The 19,852-nt window shown below is 36.3% G+C and overlaps 2 protein-coding genes across 10 annotated transcripts in view; one reads left to right on the top strand and one right to left on the bottom strand.

Annotated features, from left to right (window-relative positions):
* The window catches only part of PACRGL (parkin coregulated like), a 56,246-nt gene extending 37,970 nt beyond the window's left edge, over positions 1-18,276 (top strand). For 3 of the 4 annotated variants that reach the window (XM_029234903.1, XM_029234906.1, XM_029234905.1), the window contains exons 2-10: positions 2,497-2,564; positions 2,681-2,835; positions 5,192-5,259; positions 6,853-6,943; positions 9,678-9,812; positions 10,287-10,394; positions 13,968-14,048; positions 16,876-16,973; positions 17,737-18,276. In XM_029234903.1, the coding sequence (XP_029090736.1) occupies positions 2,497-2,564; positions 2,681-2,835; positions 5,192-5,259; positions 6,853-6,943; positions 9,678-9,812; positions 10,287-10,394; positions 13,968-14,048; positions 16,876-16,932 (763 nt within the window). In that variant the 3' untranslated portion in view covers positions 16,933-16,973; positions 17,737-18,276. The remainder of the gene's footprint in view (positions 1-2,496; positions 2,565-2,680; positions 2,836-5,191; positions 5,260-6,852; positions 6,944-9,677; positions 9,813-10,286; positions 10,395-13,967; positions 14,049-16,875; positions 16,974-17,736) is intronic. The other variant, XM_029234904.1, reaches the window with a different exon arrangement.
* A 13-nt stretch (positions 18,277-18,289) lies between these two features.
* The window catches only part of KCNIP4 (potassium voltage-gated channel interacting protein 4), a 1,181,969-nt gene continuing 1,180,406 nt past the window's right edge, over positions 18,290-19,852 (bottom strand). For 3 of the 6 annotated variants that reach the window (XM_029234910.1, XM_029234909.1, XM_029234908.1), the window contains exon 8: positions 18,301-19,792. In XM_029234910.1, the coding sequence (XP_029090743.1) occupies positions 19,745-19,792 (48 nt within the window). In that variant the 3' untranslated portion in view covers positions 18,301-19,744. Of the gene's footprint in view, positions 19,793-19,852 lie in introns of all 6 variants that reach the window. The other 3 variants (XM_029234907.1, XM_029234911.1, XM_029234912.1) reach the window with 3 other exon arrangements.

Genomic DNA, 19,852 nt, shown 5'->3' with positions numbered 1-19,852 from the left:
CAGAGAAATGTTTGCATCATTGTGTGTGTGTATATTTTGATATTGTTGCTGAAAATTACATAATTGTATTACACATAAAAACTGTCCTGTATACTTAAAGCCTTTGGAAGCTCAACTTTCTAACATGTTTTTCAAGTGAAGAGTTTCAGTGGCTTTTTGAACGTATTCAAAATATAACGTAGCACTTTCGTGTTAGTGCCTTACAGAAACAGCTATGTGACATAAAAGGAGATAGATAGAAATTGAGTCATTCTAACAACAACTTTTGCAGAATTGGAAGGTAATATTGAAAAATGTGCATCATGATTTGATGTGGTGAACAATGCTATTTTTCTGTTTGTAAGTAGGTATCTTTGTGATGCATCTTTTTCAGATATGACAGCTATTACAATTTACAACCAGAAAAAAAAAAAACTGAATTTAAATCAGGTCTTCAAATTGATAGCACAAGTATTAAGCCAAATTTTTCAAAAAGGAGAAGACATAATTTAGTTACATTGACCCCCACTATTATTAGTAATACTAAAAACATTTTGTACCATTATAAAGAAAATGACAATAGCTAAACTCATATAGTACTTACTATGTGCCAACCACTTTTCTAAAGTCTTCATCTACTTTTAGAGTAGCTAGTTACTGTAATTATCCCGTTATAGACTTGAGGAAACTCGAGTTTCCTTGACACAGATTTTTTTTTTTTATTAAACAGAAACTTAGATCATATAGTTCCCCATCAGGAGTTCTCAAAACAGAGACCAGGTGCAACAGTAAATACTTGTTGAATAATCACTGAAGTGCAGTATTAGGTTGACGTAATTAAAGCCTGCCTTAGCTTATCTTAGAATATTATCTGACAAATTTAATGAGCTAATTACCATATTTCTAGAAAATGCCTTGGGGATGAATGTGAAGTGTAATATTGGGAAGTAACTCATCTGCTGGTAGTAGGATGAGAAAATTAGATCAGTGTATTAAATCAAGAACGTTGAAATTTAAAATTATTCTGTGTACAGAAATAATCTTAACATTTAGTTTATTTTTACAAGGTACTTTGGTCACATCATATTTGAAATATTTGGGGGCTGAATGTTATTACATGGAGCTTTGTCCTTGTGAAGATTTCTAATTTGTCAAGTGAATTAAAATAATCTCATGTTAGTACTCATTTAAGAAGGCATCAGCATTTATCCTGAAGAAGAGAAAACTAAGGAGTTATGACCCATGTCTTCAAATATTTGAAAAGCTGTCATTTGGAAGTGGAAGAAGACTTCACCTGTGTTGCCTTAAGAGAAGATCTTACAGATCTTTTAGAAAAATAATTAAAGACTTAAAGTGGGAAGTGCTCTAATGGAAGAATAATTGCAGTGTCGTATAAGTGAGGGAATGGAGTAATCAGATAGAAATAAGAAGAAGGAAGCAGTGCGTAAATCAGAGTGCTATGTATGTGGACATTTGAGAAACAGAAGATCAGGAAAGGCTGCATGGCACTCGGGATTGGAGCTAGACCTAGAATTACCAGCAGGCAGTTGAGTGTATGAGTCTGAGTGTTGTGGTGGAAGATTCCTTGAAATAATTTGATTAGGCAGGGAATCAAGGGCTATGAATGAGAGCTCTCCCATTAGCAGAAAAGAGGGAATTGTGAAAGAGGGAGAAGTGAACCACCATTCACTGGATAAGCAACTTTATATATTACCTTATTTAACCTTCAATAGCAGCCTTGATAGGTTTGTATTATTTCCCCCATTTTCATAGGTCAAGAAGTCAAGGCTCAGAGAGATTAAATAATCTGCTTAAATTCTTAAACATATAATTTGTAGAGATGAGATGCAGACCCAGATCTGAGCCCAAAGCTCCTACCTTGTCACACCACACTGATCACATCTGTAGGGTTGAGTGTAGGAAACGGAAGAAAAGGAGACAACAGTGATCCTAAATTTTTCAGCCTGAGGGACCAGAAAACTGGTTGTACCTTGAATTAACAAGAGGTTCATAACTTCAGTGTGATAACTTCAGTTTTGGTTACGTTCAATTTAGGGAACTTATGGTACATTTAGTAGGAGAGTTCATTTTGTCACTGGAAGAGTAGGACTTGTTATACAGATGTTAACATTTGGAACTTTGGAAATATGGAGGCCAGAGAAGGTGAAGACAATATGGGACATGCCAACCACTTTTTCCAGAAATCTGGTCTGCATTTTCTGAATATAGCCAGAGGATTACAATTGAGTTTCTAAACGTATATTTTGACTGTTTGAATGGAAAAATGCATATTTTTATACATCTTACTTTCTTACAGATGGTTTTTAGTTTACTGTTATCGATATTGAAGTTGATATAATTTCATATTTTCTTATTGGTCTTTCAGGTATTTTGTTCCATACCATATCTATTTTGTGGTTCTTTTACTGTATTTCCTACTCTGTTCTGTTTGGTCTTTATATTGTTAATGAATCCTTCTCCCCAAAAAAGTTGAAATCAAGTTTCATTTGACTGCAGGAGCAAAAGAGAAGCAATGCAGAAATCCGAGTGCCATAGAGACGTACAGTTAAGAAACAGAGTGACAGGTACAGAATGTTGCTTTTAAATGAAGAGGTAAATTTTGTTAATGACACATTCTGTTATACTGATGGATGCAGGATGAGCTTTCACCTCTTCCTTGTTGACATTCTGTTTCTTCCAGATAACTGTGATCAAAGGACATCATCAAGTGCACAAATAAAACAAAGGACTATAGTTCAACAAAGGAAATCCTCCTCATCAACCAGTTCTCCAGAATCTGCAAGAAAACTTCATCCTCGACCAAGTGATAAACTTAACCCTAAAACAGTTAACCCTGTAGGTACCAAAGAGATTCCTGACTCAGTAGATTTCCAAAGTAGTAGACATTTTATTGAGCCATTCTGAATGCCATCCCAAGTTCTTTTGTTTGTTAGTTTTAAGCTAGTGGTGAAGGAAGGCATATGGTAATCATGATGAAGAATGGAGATAATGATGTGAGTGTGGAAGTGAGACGGTGTAAAGTAAAAACCAGCTTTGGTATATCCTATCACATTCATGGATGAGTATTGTAGAGTACAAAATAAATTGCATTATCAGTTTTCTTTTTTTTTAGTTTACTATGGTTATTGTACTTCCTAATATCAATGAGTAAACTTGTATTCAATTGCCATAGGATGAATTACATGCTTCTATAGTTGCATAAAGTCTCTGACCATTTGTCTATCATCTGTAAATGAGCTCCACTAGAATTCTTAACTACAGCCCTAGTTTTCTTTTGCCTTCTCACAGCAATTTAATCACATTTAGCAAACATGAGATTCATGTACATAAACGTGGGTAATTGTAAGTTTCTAGATCAGTTTATCCAAAAAGTGAACACATTTGTGCTCCAACACCAGATGGTGTCTGGCCCAGCCTTACATAGGGTAAGATGATAATGGTTTCAGCCTTTAAAGGGGATTATGAGAGTGGCTGAGACATGGACTTTGATGGCAGGTAAAATATGGCAGATACTTAAGTAAGGATACAATGAACTATCCAAGGGCAGAGGGAGATTTTCTGACTTTATAAAAGGAAAATGGAAAATAGTTTAAGCTTCTATGTTCCTTCACTTCTTTCTGTAATTTGCAGTGTCAAGGAAATCAAACACGTGAAAAATGCCCTGATATCTCTGTGCTCTTGCTTCCTTTTCTCATATTTCGTTGAGGGAGTTTATGGTGACACTTCAATTTTCTCCCTTTCTTTAAAGAAAAACTTTAGTAATATTTAGTGGCCCTAGTCTAAATTTTATTAAAAATTAAGAAAAGCTTTGGGAAATAATTTAACGATTTGACTTGAGAATAGGGTATATTAGAAAAGACCATGTCTAAGATATGTAAAAACTCCTGATCCAAAGCAAATCAGTTGGAAGTCGGGATAGTGGTTACCTTTGGGAGAAAAGGTGGGAAGGGGTTGGAAAGAGGCACCGGTAACATTCAGGTTTTCCACCTGAGTGTTGGTACACAGGTATATTCACTTTTTGAGAACTCACTGATCTATACACAGTTTTTAAGACTTACATTTTTCTTAGCAGGAATTATAATTAGATAAATGAAACGTTAGTATTGCTGTGAATTGTCACACAGAACATAGGTTGAGCTTTGTAAATTAATCTTTTATTATAATATTATATTTTAATGAAATGTCATTTATGTATTTTTACTTAAAACATGTGTTTTTCCAGAGGAAAAAGGGTTCGTTCTAAACTTATATGTACATTTTAAAATTACTCAATGTGACTTTAAAAAGTTTTTTTAGCTAGTTGTATCTTTAAAATAGATTAGTAAGTTTATATTTTGTAATTTAGACGGCTATGTTTCATTTGATTATGTTCAAAGTACCATGTGGTAAAATATTTACTTTCTGTGCCTAAATTCTTAAGCCTCTGATCACTTACATTGAAATTATGTATGCTGCGATTGTTTACCTGTTGTGATTGATCATCTTTTAAATTGTCTTTGAGAGTGCATATAGAATTAATTTAGTCATAAAATAATTATATAGAAAAACTGAAAGTTGTGAAGTTATATATCTAAGCAGACACACCCGGGCATGTGTTTGTGAGAGTCTTGCTCTGCCTTCAACTCTGTCACTCCTGTTCATCCTAAGCCTTTGATTTTTATTGAAGCACAAAACCAGATTGGAGAAATTACAGGTTCTCTGACCATCCAAGACCGTGCATATTTGAGTGGAGGAGAAGTAGGAGATGTGTGGGAGGTTGAAAACACATTATACTTTCCCTGTACACCTTTCCTCCATTTAGTCCTCACTTTGAAAGGTCACAGTGCAGAAGGGGTGGAAAGATGTTATTATCTTTATTGCATTTGTTTATAGTATTTATATTTAAAAATATTTATCTATAGTATATTTATTTTATATATGGTTTCAGCTACCTTCAAGCCTTCTGAAACAAGTTAAGGGTAAAAGGAAATATACAAAATGCGTTTGTGGTTGTGGTTTCAGTATTGAGAGGGTTGATCATTTTTCTTAGCCATTTTTCTGAGTAGAATGGTGGTGTACTTGATATGAGCGTGGTGGCTTGGAAGTCAGGGTGTCCATCTGCCTCTGACCGCAACAGGATTGAAGTTGATTAGGTATCACAAAGTGGAGGTGATAGTAATATTTATTGTATTCTTGCCATTTTTTATTTCAGTTTGGTGAACAGTCACGAGCCCCTTCTGCATTTGCAGCTGTTTACTCTAAGGGAGGTGTTCCTTGCAGGTAAAATCAGTACAAGTTATAATTGACTATATTATTCAAAATAATCAATGCAGTTTTCAGTTTAAAGTTTTGAAAGATTTATTTACTAGGGCAGTTGAAATAATGGTAACTTATTCATACTTTGGCTGTTGGAGTGGTATAGATCCTGGGACATTGTTGAAGAAAATCATTTTAATTCCAAAATAGAATTACTGATAGATGTACAGTAAACCACCAAATAATTTAAGAAATTGAATGAACCAGTTTCTAAAACAATTTAAGCATCCATAGGCTTGGGCGAATTTCAAATAAATAATCCTTTTCTGTTCGTGAACTGGAAGTTGACAATTTAATGAACTTGTTTCATTATTTTTTTAGTTATACTTCAAAAATCAAAGATTTACAATTTTATTTATTGAAATTATACTTATTAATGAGTAATATAGCTGTTTTTGTTTACTTTTGATGCAGTTCTTGTAGCCCTCTTGGATAGAGATCAAAACTATTTTAAAGCAGACGATGCAGGTTACTAATGGAGTGATATCATTTTAAGATTTCACTACTGAGAAACATTAATTTCTTCTAAGTATAACCAGTTTTAGCCTGTTATAGATGATAGAAAATTTTGTTTTCATTGTGGAAAGAATAATCAAAACATTCTTTTTGTTGTTCTAAAGTTAAAGAAATGTAGTTTTTAGTGGTATTTTCAGATTTGGAGGGCTAGGAGTGAAAAATAAGCTCAGGAAGCATTCTTTAATTTATTGTTATTATTTTGTATTTGCATTCTGAATTGAAACTCTATTTTAAGGGTCTTATACCCCTTCTCCACTCTGAGAATTTATTATTGCTAAAAATGTAAAAACAGTCTTGCCGAGGCTTCTTGCTATTATGAAAAGAAGGTGTCAAGTTGAGAACATTACAAAAGGAGTGTGAAGTAACAGTTGAGTGTGTTGAATAAGTTCACGGTCATGAGTGTGATGATGGTTCCATGGGTGTATTCATATGTCTCAATAAAGGCTGTTAAAAAGAAAAAAAGCAGCAGCAGCAGTGACTTTAATTCAAGGGGCTGCCTCTTTGTTACCCTGCATGGGCCATTGCACCGTCCTGGCCTCAGTTTTCTTCTCTTTAACAGGGATAAAACCTGGCTTGCCTTTAGATTATTCATGTTAGGGTTAAATGATTTACATCTGAAAAATAATGTTACTTATTAAAAAATCATTGCTAATTATCACATTTTGTTTGCATGTTTTGTGGTAGGTTTGCTATAGTTTTGTCTATATTATTTGGTTATAATTATAACTGAAACATATCAACTGTAACATTTGCATTAAGACACAAATAGCAACATGCTGGAACTCCAAAATTGTAGGCTAAACAAATGTGGAGTTTAGTTTTGCCACCAAACAATTTTGCTAAAAGAGTAGGAATTTGTAGGATTATAAATATATAATTATTGCTTTATAAGATGCCTTTGTAACATCATTTAAGGTCATAGTATTCCTACATGTTACAAAATAATTCTAATATTATGTTCTAGAAAGAATATGTATATGTTAGATAATCACTGCTTAATATATGTTGTCCTTGTTACATGCACTGCCTTTTATATTTTAGATTGGTCCATGGTTCAGTAAAACACAGGTTACAGTGGGAGTGTCCTCCTGAAAAGCTTCCATTTGATCCTCTTCTTATTACTTTAGCTGAGGTAAATACTCTATCTTTCCTAAATGTTTATGGAAAACAAATTTTTAAAATTGTGTTAAATGTTATTTTGTAACTCATCAGTAAATACTTTTGAAATAAAAGCCAACCAACAGTATTAAAGCACCAGATTCCCTTAGGAACTAATTATGATTGGTATATGTTTATTAAACTGTTTAAACAGCTTTATAAACATGAAATTAAACATGAAATCTGCACAGGTATTTGTAGATAAGTGGATAAAATATTCATATTTAATTTAAAAAAGTTCTTGGAATCAAATTGAATTAGTCAAATCAGGAGAATATCACTGATTTGAACTTATATTGCATCAGATAACAATTACTGATTGGTCTTTCTTCATAGAAGCAGGCACCTTTAAATATGATATGTTCCTTAGGGAACTGATATTACCTACCTAATGTTCTTTGGGAGAATTCTCTGGGCTTTTGCCTATTGGTACATTTTAAGTAGAATATCATGGAGATGGTTTTTGTAGAGGATTTTAGAAAAACTGCTGATAGGTTCCTTTATATTATTTAACATTTGTGTCAGGAAAACAGTTGGCATAGTATTAGCTTGAAGAGAGTCAGTGATATCTCCTGTGAATTTTATTATTTATAAATGTATAGAGTTAGAGTCAGAAGTTGAGAAGTGAATTAACCAGTTGTACTTAACCTTTGAGATACTTGTCTTCTTTAAGAGTTAAGGATCATTTTTGTTGTTGTTGATGTTAAGAACGACAGCAAGAGCTTCGATGGTATTAATCTGAATAGGCAGTGCCTCTAGGATAAGTCATACAGTAATAAGTAATCTAAATAAAATATGACACAGAAAGCTTTTTTTCTTCATTTAAAGAAACATTTGCTTTTCCTATAAAACTAGTGGGGAGGGCCAGGTGGCAGCAAAACAGAAAAGTAGATAATTGTGCTGATTGAGATTTCTTAATTATAGTGAATCCTTAGAATTTCTAGTTCCTCCTTTAGTTTTCCAAGTATACTTACTCTTTTAAATGGACATAACAGTTACTACTGAAGACTGCCGAATTTTCTTAGGTCTCAACTTTTCTTAATTTGTACCTCAGCTTGCCGAAGGTATTTTGGTGTTAATAAGCAGTGTATTTTTATGGGTGGCCTATTTTGAAATTAAATTTTAATTAGTCTCTTAAACTTGGTATTGAAAACTAAAGATGTTCTAATATTTCATTAGTTCTTTTTTAAACTTTTTATATATGGTAGCAAACAATATTTTAGATGAATCAAAACTATAGTGATACCTTTACAAACATACTCTAGCTAATCACAAGGAACGGGGAGTGCTTTAACTTGGGGAGTCCCCAAAGGGACTCTGAGTTTAGTTTAGACCTCATAAAGTCAGTCTTTTAAATACCCGTTTTCCAAACACCAATGCTTTTATTTGTGTACTGGGTAAACTCCACTCAGTTAATAATGAGGAAATAGTGACAGAACCACCACTATTTAAATCCATTTCACCTCTTGACCTGAGATTCCTCATCTCTAAAATGAAAAGCATAGGGGTGCTCCTAAGACCATAGAACCTGTGTTCCAAAATGGTGCTGGTGTGCTTGGCATCATAGTTTTCAAAAGCATGACAGCATCTAGGAGAAGTGTTTCATCACCGTTTGGAAGCAGATATTTTGGTCTCAAGGACAAATTGTTTGAAAATTAGTATTTTTAGGCATGACCCTGCAGCTGGTTATAGTTATTCCAAATAATAATTAGTCAAACTGAGGGAATGTTGCCATTGCTTTCTTTCTTTCTTTTTTTTAACATCTTTATTGGAGTATAATTGCTTTACAATGGTGTGTTAGTTTCTGCTGTATAACAAAGTGAATCAGTTATACATAAACATATATCCCCATATCTCCTCTCTCTTGCGTATCCCTCCCACCCTCCCTATCCCACCCCTCTAGACTTCTTTCTTTGTTTTATCTTTTCAAAAAAGGTACCTATTTTATCCTGACTCAAAGTGATCAGTTACATCAAAAGACTACTGTCTAATTGTTCCTAATGCATTTGGGGTGAAAGGCATAGTAAGAAATGATTTACAGTGGGGTTTTTTTTCATATTTTTGTTTGACATTCTGATGTTAAAAATGGCATTTGATATCTTACAATGCATTTTAAACATAGTATAAGATTTGTCTTAGTATTTAAAGATGAAGGAAATATAATATTTTAGAAAGTCATTAAACAAGTTGCAAAATCACCTTTAAGATAAGGGGTCCAATAATTTTGCATTCATAAAGTGGAGTTTATTAACATACATTTTAGACTAATTTGCTCTGATTTCAGGCAGTGTTTGGGAGTATATACAACATGTTTTTAGTATCCTAGTGAGGTTTTTTTCCTTCTCTTTATTTCTTTTTATTTCTTTCCTCTCCCTCCTGTCCTCCTTTCTCTTTTTTCTGTTTTCTTTTTCTTTATTTCTTTTACTTTTCCTTGCTTCTCCTTTGATTTTTCCTGTTCCTTTTATTTTTTTCTTATTCTTTTTCTTTTCCTTTCCTTCTTTTCTTGGTTAGAGATCCCTCCTGCCTCATGTATGTCCTGTGTTCCACGATTTCTTAGTTTAATTGAAATTGTAATTACTGAAATTATATTTCACAAATAGGAAAACAATAATAATAAAACTTGATTTTTACTTACACAAGGATTAATTTTTTTGGTATTAGCATCACTAAATGGGTAGTAAATCATGTTTTTGTCTTTGTTTCGGCAGGGTCTGAGGGAGACTAAACATCCATACACCTTTGTGTCAAAGGAGGGTTTTAGAGAATTACTTTTGGTCACAGGTGCTCTTGAAAAAGCTGTGCCTTTGCTTCCTAGACTGATTCCTGTGCTGAAGGCAGCTCTGGTATGTGCTTTATTCCTTTAGACTTTCTGTGGTACATTTAGAATATTTCATGTCTTTTTTTCTTTCAAATTATATGCAAATTTGTTCTTTACCTGTGATTTTGATGTGTGTGCAGAATTAGGCCACTGTTATTTAGGGCCAGATGGTTACTTCCTGGAAGACACCTTGGGAGGATGTACTAAAGGTAAAAAGGGACATCTTGAGTAATTAGAGAAAATAATGAACCTCAAATCAGTCTTTCTATAGGCTACAACATATTTTAATTAATGTTTCAGTCAAGCCAAATTTGGTTTTTGCTTCTAGATGTCCTGTACTAAAGGTTATGTTTTAAATTCTGGGTTTGGTTGATTATCTTCTAGGACTGAATGTTCAATCTCTTTTTCTCTACCTGCTTGCCCTTTCTCCTTACCCATCCTTCCTTCTCCCCTCTTTCTGTCCCTGCCTGTGCACCCCTAACCACCCAACCCTCCCCAGGTCCACTTGGATGATGAAGTGTTTGAAAGAGGATTGAATGCTCTGGTACAGTTAAGTGTCGTTGTTGGCCCTTCTCTAAATGACCATCTGAAACATCTGCTTACAAGTGTAAGTACTGAAAAGATTAGATAGGGATTGTGTATATGTATCTCTTCCTGATGTAATGGCTTCAAATTAATCATTAAAATGATTCAAAACATTAAGAAAACCTTATCATCCTAACCAAAAATTATAGACGTCAGACCTAGTTGTTCATAAAATATTTTTTACTAGTGGACATGGAAAGCAGCTACATGAGCAAATTTAGAGTTGTAATCAAAGTAAGCAGAAGTTGAATGGACAAAAGTTAATGAACAGTGTGAGGACTTCATGGCTATGTGGATTGGCTATGAATTATAAGCAGAGCTTATACGTATTCTTGTGGAATTGGATATTGTCAAAGTGATGTTTTTCATCTTTTTTCTTTTTCTTTGTTTCACATTGTAAGTTTTTTAGTGAGTCTCTAGCATTCAGGATGAGACATTTTCCTGTTAGGAGTAGTTTAACCATATCACAAACTTATATTGGGGTACTCCGCAGTTCAAGTGGTCCCCAAGACCACCCTTAGGTTGAACAATTTGCTGAAAGGACTCATGGAACTCAGAGAAGCTGTTATTCAGTGTTGCAGTTTATTACAGTGAAAGGATACAGATTGAAGTCGGCCAAGGGAGGAGGTGCATGGAGCAGGGCTGAGAGAGACCAGGTGTGGAGCTTCAGTTGTCCTCTCCCAGTGGAGCGGTGTGGCCAGTGCTTGCATTTTCCAGCAGTGACGTCTGGCATGATGCATGGAGTATTGCCAGCACGGGAAGCTCACCTGAGCCTGGGTGTCCAGGGTTCTCATTAGAAGTTTGTCACATGGCATCACCGCCTGCCTGCCTGGTTGACCTTGGTCTCCAGCCTCTAGAAGTTGATCTGATACCTTGTGGACCGAGGCCCCCACTTAAATCACTTTTGTTAGCATTGACTATCTGGTGTGGCCCAAGGCCCCAGGTAAACAAAGACATTCTTATCTGGAAGGACCTTCCAAGAGCTTCAAGGTTTCCATCCAGGAGCCAGGGGCAAGGACCAAGCCTTTCTTTATGCAGAGTTAATCCTTTACTGCACACACTGAAAGAAAGATTAAAGTCCTGGCTGGGATAAGCTGTAGCTAGAATTTCTCTGCATGCATCCTTCTGTAGTTCAGAGCAGAGACATCTATGTTGATCATAGTTCCACTTTTTCTTGGACCCATCCACCTGAGAGATCCTAGAAGTGTATTTTTAACTTCTTATTCTGCAGATAGACTAATACACCCCAGGAACCACCTGGCTAAGCCTATGGAAAGAAGGGGTGGTGGTGCAAGTAGGGGTGCTGTGGTTAGAAATGGTAGGAGATAAAGTCTCACCATGGGTCTGGTGGGAAGAAGACAGAGTGAGACCAGACTCTCAAATGTTAACATATGGGGAGTCTCAGGACAGAAGGAGGAGAATCCTGGCAGATACTTGCTCATCACCCTCAGGTTAGCAGGTTGGGTTGTGGCTAACTAACTACAGGAATTTCACAGTAATATGTAGAATGACTCATTGTAGATTGATTGCTTCGTTCAAACATTCAGCAGTTCAACATAAATCTGCTGTTCTCTGCCCTCCCATTTTGTCAGGTATCATGTGAGGCACAGGGAATATAATGCTGAACAAAACCAGATATGCCCCCTGTCCTTGTGGAGGTTGGTTTTTGTTTGGGGGAGAAATAAGTAGCAAGGACGTCCTCTGAGAGAATTAGGATGAGGTGAAGAGGAAGTGACGTGGAGATAAAAGGATCCTTCCCCCAACTGGAAGTTGAGCTTCCTAAACAGCCTCCCATTCCTGCCCAGTGTTGGCGGAGGGAGAAGACCAGATCAACAGTTAAACTATTTTCTTTTTTTTTTTAAGGGACAGTAGCATTAATCTTTGGTCAGTCACATTCCTCCCCACAGCTCTGCTTTTCCTAAGACAAGGACTGACTGAAAGGACCTCTTCCCTTCATGGGGTGGCAACACTTTGGGGAGACCTAGCTACCACACTGGGCTTCACACCCCAGTGGGATTCCACAGAGGAGAGATCCTTGGAAACAGGACATGTGGAGGTTTGTCCCTGGTCTGTTAGCTACATACCATGAGGACCACTGAGGCGCTAGATGCTCCCTCCTTCCCTCCCCTCCCCTCATCCACCACCCCCTTCAGCCAGAAAGGCTCCACTTTCATGTCTCATAAACTTCTACATTAGGTGTTTATTTTAAGAAAGGACTCGTCTTCTAGAAAAAGAATTTCAAAACCAGTTACTGAACCTATATACAACTGATTTTCTTCATATGTGAAATAAGTCATATCCTTTCTGAGCTTCAACTCTGAGAGACTGTCCACTGACCCTAGGACAGTGATCCTCAAACTTGAAGGAAGAAAGAAAGAAATCACCTGGGAATCTTGCTAAAAGTGCAGAACCTGGGCCTTTGTCCTGCGATTCTGATAGAGCAATTTAGGGGGTGGGACCAAGAATCTGTACTTTGTAAATGGGCACCTGTGGTGGTTGTGATGGTGGTGGTTCATTGTTTGTCCTGCACTCCCATGCCTGAGAACATGGTCTCGAAGAAAGCAAACTTAAGATCTATAAGAGGTGCCTTTTCTGTTCATCCCCAGTATGTTGATAAGCCCAGCCTGTCCTCTCTTTTAGAGTTGCTTTTCTCACATTTTTAATCTTTCTGGGTGTCTCTTCTGACCCTCCCTAACCTTTGATGACCTGCTGAAAGGACCCATTCCTCAGTGCTCAGTGGTGGGAAGTATGCCGGGGTTACTCACAGATCTGGGAAGAGGAAGAACCAGAAACCTACTCTAGGACAGGGGCTTTATGTATTTGATCAATGAGGAATTCTTGCCTGGGCTCCATTTTTATCCCCAGAAGGTGGAGCCGTGAGCAAGTCCTGCTGTAGCTGAAATGTTTAGGTCTTTGGGTGAGTGTTGCAGACACTTGGTGGGAGAACACAGTTATGAGTTGTGCCTGAGGGCCTGAATTGCGCCGTTTCCCTCTTTGCTCTTGTTCTCGCTCACCTGTGCTCTCTTCCTTCTTAGCCAGAGCTCCACCTGTCCAAGGAGGCCCCTTCAGGACATAGCTGGGGGTGATAGGTGGTCTTGTGGTTTTTAGTCTGATTCTTTTGCCTGCCACTGTTACTGAGTTATTCATGTAAATGCTCTGTTCTTTGTTGTCTCTTCCTTTTTTAACTGTAGGAAACACGAGTGTTTTAGAAGCTTAGCTTTCCATCGTAGTCCTGCAGATGCTCTTGCAAATTACAGAATGGGAATGTATACAGTTTCTTAGAAAACTTACTCTGGAAAACTTACAGTATGCTAGTACTGTAGTAGATTTTGTAGGGTTGGTATTGTTTCAGATAATAGAAATCCATTTTTTTAAACAAATACAGTGGTGTCTATTATATGTAAATTTCAATGAGATGTTTCCTAAAAGAAGCCTTGAAATCTAAAACAAATTAAGTGGGGTTTATGTACTTACTATACAGTAAAGACTCAATGGTATTATTTCTAGTTAGCCTATTAGTGAAGTTTTACTTATGTTTATAGTGAATAGTGTTACTTTTTCAAATCATTTCATTCCCTTAATCTTATTTGAAAAGCTTTCCAGGAGACTAAGGGACAAGAAATTCAAAGAACCAATCACCACTGCATTACAGAAGCTGGAGCAGCATGGTGGAAGTGTAAGTGAACATTATTCCCCATAAATCATACTTTTTAAACATTTCAGTTGTACTATGAAATTGACTGAATAACATATATTATCTCACTTCAGGCTCAAGTAACCACGTGGAGTTGATATTATTATTCTCATTTTAGAGCTCAGAGTTTCTGTCTTGCCGAGGTCACACAGTTTTGTTTTATCTTTCTTAATTGAAGTATAGTTGTTTTACAATGTTGTGTTAGTTTCAGGTGTACAGCACAGTGATTCAGTTATACATATATGTGTGTGTGTGTGTGTACATATTCTTTTTCAGATGCTTTTCCCTTATAGGTTATTACAAAATATTGAGTATAGTTCCCTGTGCTATACAGTAGGTCACACAGTTTATAAGCACGAGGATTCAGACCCAGGTTAACATAGGGCCTGTGCACTGCACCGTGCTTACTGTACCACACTCTGTGTAGTACAGCTGTACATTTTTTTTTATTTTGGTTGTATTTTGTATTTTGGATGTTTTTGCTTTGACCCTTGGGAAATTCAGAAAACAAAAGGATTAACTTAACTTATTGAAGAAAAAGTGTTATTTTTCCTTTCATTTGCCATCTTCTCTGTCTGAAAAATTTACAATCTGCCCATAATCGAAGATTGAAATGAGGTTCCCAGGTGGCTGGAAGGCATGTGTGCTCGCTCGAACATGCTCACGTGCACACAGAGGAATGATTCAGCTGACTAGTCTAACTTGCAAGAAGGTGCAGAGCCGTGGGGGATTGCATTACTGTCTGTGTGTTGTGAAAAAACTGGGTTAATTGAGTTTTCATCACTTGAAAGAAGTGTTCAAATAATCTAGTCTTGGAAATATTTCCATAATGCAGTAATTCCACCATGTTTTGGAGATTACATTTAATCAGATCTTAATGATAGAGTTGCATGTGATTATCTTAACATTGTAGAACTTAGTTACACTCTAGGTATTTGATTATAAAGAAAATTTGTATGATTGATACAATCTTAAAACAGCAGATGTTTGAGTTCAAGCATTGCCTAAATTACTTAATTTGACCAATTTCAGCGACTTTTAAAACTGACTATATTCTTTTCATGATGAATGCCTAGAATAAAGTTTATGAGGAGGAAGTCAGTCCCTGGGCTACTAGATGATGAATTTCTTTGTTGTGTGTGGGTCTAGGCGGAGGGTTAGCCTTCTGACACCTTGTTGAGATGCACAGAATCATCCCGCAGTCAATCCAGTGTCCCTTCCCAGCAGAAAGGAGATTCTTCTTGCTTACAAATGTGTTGTTCTGAGAATTGGAATGCGAAATAATTCGCCCTTTCCTCTCTGTGAAATGCAAATAAACACATGCTAAATAACATGGCAAGGCTTTTCAATCTGAAACTCTCCCCAGATGGTTTTCACACATCCTGTGCTGGTATGGGACATGGGCGATTAGAAAGGGGTGGGCCCAGCAGGTTAGATTTCTTGGGGGTGTGTGTGGAGGAGGGGATAGTTTTTGAGTAAATACAGGTTAGAAATAGCACACTAGGATTTGGAGGGGGAATACTGAGGATGTAGGTGACGAATCCAAGGGTCCCAGTGATAGCTAGCCAGGAAGTTATCTTATTGCCACTCAATCACATTAGTTTTTAATCATGCTAATACAGAATTTAAAAAGATTTTGAAGTTATAAGCACTATTAAGTGTTGTTTATTCCCTCATACTTTTGCTCTTCTTGTTCCCCCTTCTAATGTCCTGCATAATATTTTAGTAATAATTAATGTAATTGCAACAGGAAGTTTCAATCACATATCAAAGACTTCCCCTTGGCTTAATTATTATTGTGCTTGCTTTAGGTACTTTATAATCCATCATGAAATTAATGATGTTCTTTCCTTTCTAAAAACTTAAATGTTTACATCTTTCTCTTTCTTTAAATATTGGAGATGAGTCTTTATGAGAGATTCTTCTCAATATTATAGTTTCTCATTTCTTAAGGCTCACGTGTATCACAATGATGAAAAGACTCAACTTCTAGAGAAACTAAAATATCAGTTACAGACAGCCAGTGTCATTTTTTAGAACTAATCAGTTTGCTATCTGCCTTAAACTGAAATTGGTTCATTCTCAGCCTGATTTAATTTTCTTTTTCTTTTTTTTTTGCGGTACGCGGGCCTCTCACTGTTGTGGCCTCTCCCGTTGTGGAGCACAGGCTCTGGATGCACAGGCTCAGCGGCCATGGCTCACGGGCCCAGCCGCTCCGCGGCATGTGGGATCTTCCCAGACTGGGGCACGAACCCATGTCCCCTGCATCGGCAGGCGGACTCTCAACCACTGCGCCACCAGGGAAGCCCTAATTTTCTTTTTAAACGATATACACGTTAGTCTTGAAAAAAATACATACATATATACATCCTGATCTTTATCGAGCAAGTAAGAACTTATTACATGAGAGGTACTCTATTGAGTATATTTTAGACATTAAACTCATTTAATCTTCGCTACATCCCTCAGAGGTGGATTTTTGTTATCCCCCCGTAAAGAGCTAGAAACTGAGGTGCAGAGAAGTAATTAGCCCCAGATCTGACAGTGAAGTGACTGGCAGAAGCTGGATTCAAGTACTGGTAGTCTGGTTCCTAACTATTTTTCTAGTTAAATATTTTTAAACCACAAAAAGAGACAACGTATATTTTATTTAACTCAGAAAAAAAGTTCTGTTTCCATCACTCTGCTCCTATCCCATTTTGTGTGTTTGGAGTTTTGAGTACTTTTTTAGGCATGCTCCTGCAAATGTAGTACCTCTTAGGGGAACCCTGCATGATACTAATGAGGCTAAATTTTTTTCTGTTGACAGGGAAGCCTTATCATCATCAAATCTAAAATTCCAACCTATTGCTCCATATACTGCTGAAGAAACTAGCCCTGGTGACAGGTGTTAAACGCTGACCACGGGTATGCACGGAACCTTTTCAGATTCACTTCACTTTATCCTTTTGTAAATCACAACCACCCTTCATTATTCCTGGCTTTAGATGAGTATACACAATTCCACTGAATCATAGTACAAGTTATTCATTAAAAAAAAAAGAATGGTTGATGGAAAACTATTAAAAAATAAGTTCTATAATAGTACAATCTTGTTGGGTTTATATTTTCATATGTTTTATGGTTTGTGTGAGCAAGTTACTTGGTTTACAATGGATGTGTTTGTATATATTTTCTAGTGCCTTTTATATATAACATTTATACAGTTCGTGTGTAGCTGTGCACTTACTTTTAGACATTTTGCCATTTCCTGGGTTTTATATTAAGTCTATGAAAATTTCAAATAGTGGACAAACATTTGTGAATTCACTGTTAATTATTGTTTATAAATATGTATTTTATAATGTAGAATGCTTGGAAATAATTTTGAGTATTCTAGATTTAAGAAAAAAATTTTTAATGTGTAAGTTCTCTTATAAGTATGGTTGTTTATTACAAATCATTAAAACTACCTAAACTTTAGGTATTAATTTAAGTAAATGTTATTTTTGTAATTCATAGTCTGAAAATACTGATATTCAGTACATGAAGATACTCAGAAATTAAAATCTTAAAAGTCTTACATGTATTCAGTGATTTTGTTGTGCTTGCTTATGTTTAACAATTAATTCAGTTGAAAAAGCTTTTAAAACGTAAGTTACAAGTGTAGCTCTGAATGTTGATGTTATAGAAGCTGATTCTGGATCATTCTACAGAGAAAGGAGTAGAGGGAGAGAAACATCTGGGCAGGAAGAGCGCCGTTAGGGACCCAGCTGGCCACACCAAATCCAAGGCTAACAGACTTCTGAAGGGCTGGAGACTAGGGGCAGCAATATTCTGTCCCAGAAGCCTCGGAGAACACCCTTTCTTTGCTCCATCCTCAGGTACCAAGAGTGATCTCTTTGTAATTCTCATTTCAGATCCAATCTCACGGATGTAACTTAAAATACGAGGAGCTTCTGAAGAGTGTTAACAGCAGAAATGCTCCTCCTCCCTCAGAGCTCCTATCATTCCTGGTCCCCTGGCTGGCACACTCTGTCCTCAGGTGTCTAGTCACATCCTCAGGTCGCATCTGCTCACAGGCCTGCCTGCCCACTGGCCTTGCCCTGACTCCTCTATCCTTGCACTTAGCTCCACCCAAAGACCGAGATCTCTACCTTTTAGAAAAATGCCATAAGAAAAATGTAACGTTTTTAATCTAGTAATTATAAAATTTATTGCAATAAAGACCTGTAACATAGACAGTAGAGTTATAAACATTTTATTTGCTTTTATTTTTTCTTTTTGAAATACAAAATGTGCACATTGAATTTACACAAACACGTGATGGCCAAGTTCAGTGTACATGTATTGTACTACTCTTAATTTCTACACTGGTGATAGCAGGGCAGCTTTCAACATCCTATCTCTACACCAGAATAGATACCTGATTTATTGTTGCAAAGACAGTTGCAAATTTCCTCCTACTCTAGCCTCTTGGTCTTTGTGATATTTCTGCAAAACAGGGAAGATGTGTGTATCTTTAGTAATATTGTGGCAACTTTACAATTTTGGCTTAAGATCATTAAAAATAATCTGAATTATTGGAGTTTTATGATGAGCTAAATCATAATACAATCCAGATGAGTTGCTTAGCACTTATATTCCTTTTCTATTAAATTTTGATATTATAGTTCTCGATATAATGGAATCACTGGTGCTTTCAAAGTGAATTCTGCTTGCTGTTTGTTCCTGGTAGGCATTAGGGTAGCAAAGGTTTGTTTGTTTGTCCCTAAATGGCATCTAATGTAAAGGTGCCATGAGGGAGTCAGGAAAGAGGATGGAATAGGCCTTGAATGCAGTTAAGGATTACTTGTTGCTAAGCATTGCCACGTACTGGATGACAGATGTCCTGACCCTTTGCTAAGCCTGTGGACATCCTCGCTTTGTTTCACACCTTCTTGGACTTCCACTTAGTGACATAATAGTCAACCTGTAGGACTGAACAAATCCAAAATTACATACATCATGTAGGCCTTGGCTGTAATATGTATTATGAAAAATTAAGAAATGCTTATTAAATAAGCTTTATTAGGCATATGCTGACATCTGGTGATAAACTGACTTGTTTCATGTTATAAAAAAAATGCCAGGTAAATGAATGTCTGTAACAAACAGAAGGAAGCAAATCCAGAGAAACTGGGACTATGTGTTTGTTTGTTTGTTTTTTTCCAATTGTAGTAACCTTGTTTTGTTTACTTGAAGTATAAATGGAATTACAGCATACAAACATGAAAACTAATATCTGGAAATTAAGTGCAGATGCCAGTATTTCAGAAACCCATTTAAAATCCTGGGGCTGAATACATACAAATGAATAGCAAAAAACACAGATATTTTAAAATCACCGATACTGTGAAAGCCTCAATAATCCCATGGCTAAAGAATCAATACAACTATATGCCAGATCCTGTTACTTCTGAATATTCACAGGGTATGAACTGACTTAGAACAGCCCATGAACTCAGTGGCATTATGAAAAGGATGCAAATTTATAAATGGAAAACTCAAATCTTTTGGGGATTGCTTTATATTAAAACAAAGCTTGTTTGCATAATATGCCTCAGTGTAAAGCTGAGCAATCTATGCTAAAAGTGGTAGCTCCAACTTTGTGTGATAGAATCGTTCACATTTGTCTGATTGAGGATGCATTCGACAAGTTAGATCACATTTTCAAAGAGCTGCATGGAGCGCATGATGTTTTCATCCTGTAAGGGAGAAAACGTGGAATTAAGTTCACCATATCGGCCAAGGAAAGTGCACTGTTT

This window comes from Monodon monoceros, unplaced genomic scaffold, assembly GCF_005190385.1.
Source record: "Monodon monoceros isolate NGI ecotype Baffin Bay Population unplaced genomic scaffold, NGI_Narwhal_1 Super_Scaffold_20, whole genome shotgun sequence".
Taxonomy (NCBI): domain Eukaryota; kingdom Metazoa; phylum Chordata; class Mammalia; order Artiodactyla; family Monodontidae; genus Monodon; species Monodon monoceros.
The sequence above is the reverse complement of the archived record's forward strand: the minus strand, read 5'-3'. Positions and strand labels throughout refer to the sequence as shown.